This window comes from Heterocephalus glaber, unplaced genomic scaffold (genome assembly GCF_053883595.1).
Source record: "Heterocephalus glaber isolate CG9 unplaced genomic scaffold, H.glaber_assembly_v1.0 deba00001428, whole genome shotgun sequence".
In the NCBI taxonomy this organism is placed as follows: domain Eukaryota; kingdom Metazoa; phylum Chordata; class Mammalia; order Rodentia; family Bathyergidae; genus Heterocephalus; species Heterocephalus glaber.
This window is the reverse complement of record NW_028258293.1, coordinates 24925270-24928403: the sequence shown is the minus strand read 5'-3', so window position 1 is coordinate 24928403 and position 3134 is coordinate 24925270. Positions and strand designations below refer to the sequence as shown.

At 36.9% G+C, this 3134-nt stretch overlaps 1 protein-coding gene across 1 annotated transcript; it reads left to right on the top strand.

The window, feature by feature from the left end:
* Positions 1 to 466: 466 nt before the first annotated feature.
* Positions 467 to 1413, top strand: LOC147828023 (olfactory receptor 51B6-like). Its single transcript, XM_087211418.1, is given in 2 exon segments — positions 467 to 524; positions 527 to 1413. Coding segments are annotated over 2 exon segments (945 nt in total).
* The last annotated feature ends 1721 nt before the right edge of the window (positions 1414 to 3134 follow it).

Sequence of the window (3134 nt, the reverse complement as noted above, 5' to 3'; positions counted from 1 at the left end):
TTGGAATCATTTTTTTCTTGAGGTTTCAGGGCATGGAAATCTTTGGAAAACCTTCATGTCCACCCTTAGAACCACCAGTCAACATGATAAACACCCTGAAAACTACCATGTAAGTTCCAACACCATCATAGCATGGATGAATTATGTACATTTCTTCTTTTATTTTTCTGAGTTACAGAATTTAAAAGAACATCAACATAGTTCATAACATACACATTTTTGTTACTGTGAGTGTATTCTTCAATGATTTGACATAGAGAAAGTCGTTAATACTTTGTAGGATTGTTCAATATATACCACATTTTTGATGCCTTCAAATTTTCAAGGAATGATTAAATTATCATCTCTGCTATGGCTGGAAGTGAAAACAAGTAAACCTTTTTAGAACAGGAAATATTCTCAAGAAGCAACTTCTAAGGAACTAGTTTCTACTACATTACCTGAAGAAACGATATTCCTCTTTATAATGCCTACAGTGTGGCTCAACAACACGACCTTACCATTCCTGCTTTCTGGCTTCCCAGGCTTGAGCAGGCACACCACTGGATCTCCATCCCCTTATCGGTGGCCTACATCTCCATAATTCTCAGCAATGGCACCCTACTCTTCCTCGTTAAGGATGACCACAACCTCCATGAGCCCATGTACTATTTCTTAGCCATGTTGGCAGCTACAGATCTTGGAGTGACATTGACTACAATGCCCACAGTGCTGGGTGTTCTGTGGTTAAATCACAGGGAGATTGGCCATGTGGCTTGCTTCTCTCAGGCCTACTTTATCCATACCCTTTCTATTGTGGAGTCGGGGGTCTTGCTTGCCATGGCCTATGACTGTTTCATGGCCATCTGCAAGCCATTAAGATATACCTCCATCCTCACAGACACCAGGGTCATGAAGATTGGACTGGGTGTATTGACTAGGGCTGGCCTATCCATCATGCCAATAATCATTCGCCTGCACTGGTTTCCCTATTGTCGATCTCATGTACTCTCCCATGCTTTCTGTCTACACCAAGATGTCATTAAGCTCGCCTGTGCTGATATCACATTCAATCGTCTCTATCCAGTCGTGGTCGTATTTGCAATGGTGCTACTGGACTTTTTCATCATCTTTTTCTCCTATGTTTTGATTCTCAAGACCGTCATGGGCATTGCTTCTAGAGTCGAAAGGGCCAAGGCCCTCAACACATGTGTCTCCCATATCTGTTGCATTCTGATCTTCTACATCACTGTGATTGGTCTGACATTTATTCATAGGTTTGGAAAGCACATTCCTCATGTTGTTCACATCACAATGAGCTGCATCTACTTCCTTTTCCCTCCTTTCATGAACCCTGTCATCTATAGCATTAAAACCAAGCAAATTCAGATGAGTATGATTCACTTATTTTCTCTGCCTTCTTCTAGAGCATGACTTCTACAGCATCACTGAACTCCAAGAAATAACTCTAGGATCCTGGGCAATCTAGGCAGTAGGAGTCATCAGAAAAAGGGATTTCAGTAGAAACCAACCAAACCACCTGCTACTTAGAATATCAATTCACCTTGGCCATTTAGTCTTAGTTTCTATATACATAAATATATGTACAATATAAGAATGCATCCCCAATGTCTATCTCTGTACTAATCACTTTCCCAAAGTAACTCACACTGTTTAAGTCTGTGTCATCTGATACACTCACAAATATATGTATATGTGTGTATTTACATGTATATATGCCATATGTATAGTTGTGTATTTGAAAATATACTGTGTAAGTCCCTTAAACTTGAGTCAAAACCCATCAATTTCCACATTATCCTCATGAACTGCCTCTTACTTTATGAAGAACCTTATGAACAGGTCCCCTGTTTTCTCCCTCATCTATAGCTGGCCGGTGTTTCTAGAAAATTGTACCAATTAAAGAAAACAGCGTTATTATGTCCTTAATTCTGATGTTAATTCCAAGAAAAATATATCTATGAGAAGTCTAGGCAGTCATAATTTTGGTACACATTTATTAAATAGTAATTCTGAAAATAGTAAGTTACAAATAGAAATAGAATTCCTAATGCAAATAACCATTGTCTACATGAGTTTGTGCCAGATATTACTGAATAGATAAAAGTATTTTCATTTAGTAATGTTTTATTAAAAATCCATTTTCAAAGTGCATCATAGATAAGATTAGCTACTATTCCTGGTGTATTCAAGGTAAAAGACTTGAGACTATTTGGGGTTAAGTGTACGGTGAGGAAGGACAGAGAAGATAAAATAATACACTTGACTAGAGGAGAAAATGGTCATTTCTGGCCCTAAATGTATTTCAAAGCTCATTCTGTTCACTGCCTAGGCTTTGGTGGAATGTGTTTGTGCTTTTATAGTCCTCTAAATGTCTAGATCCCACAACTCAAAACAAAGCTTTTATTTAAATCAAAAAACATAGTCTTATGAGTAGCATACAGGGTATGAAATGCTAGGATTCCACAAGGTGCCACCCAGAGACAAACCAATTCTCTTTATGTAGCCATCTCCAGTGTCTGGATTTCCTCACAATGACATTCAACATGATCCATGGTTGCCATTTGTCATGTAAAGGTGATAAATTTCCAAAACCTCTATGATTTATGAATGGTATTAAAAAATGAAGTTATACCTTTATAGTTGTTTCCATGACAATGAATAATTTTTATCAGGGCAGGCAAATGGCCTGCTGTTTATAATTTGTTTATTCAATTTGACTATATGTCTTTCTACATTGTTATATTTGTATTTCTTCCTTCTACAACACAGTGTGCTTCCCAGAAAGGTAAGATCATAATAATCTTACCACTGTATTTCAGAACACCTATACAGATTAATCTTCATAAAAATATAATGTTTGATTAAATTAATGCATGAAATTTAAAATGACTATGTCTCTCTGTGTGTCTGTTGTTTCCTCTATGTCTCATTGACTGTATCTTATCATGCTTTCAAGATATGGGCATCCTAAATTGAAGTATCTTTCAATAATCTCAAAAATATAATATCATTAATCTTTAAGTTTGAGTGTTCTATCCCGTTTGCTCTTGAATTCAGGATCATCTATGACACATCAAAGGAAATATTTCTTTCCTTGACCTGTAGTTCCATTGACACTGAGGCCAGTTTTA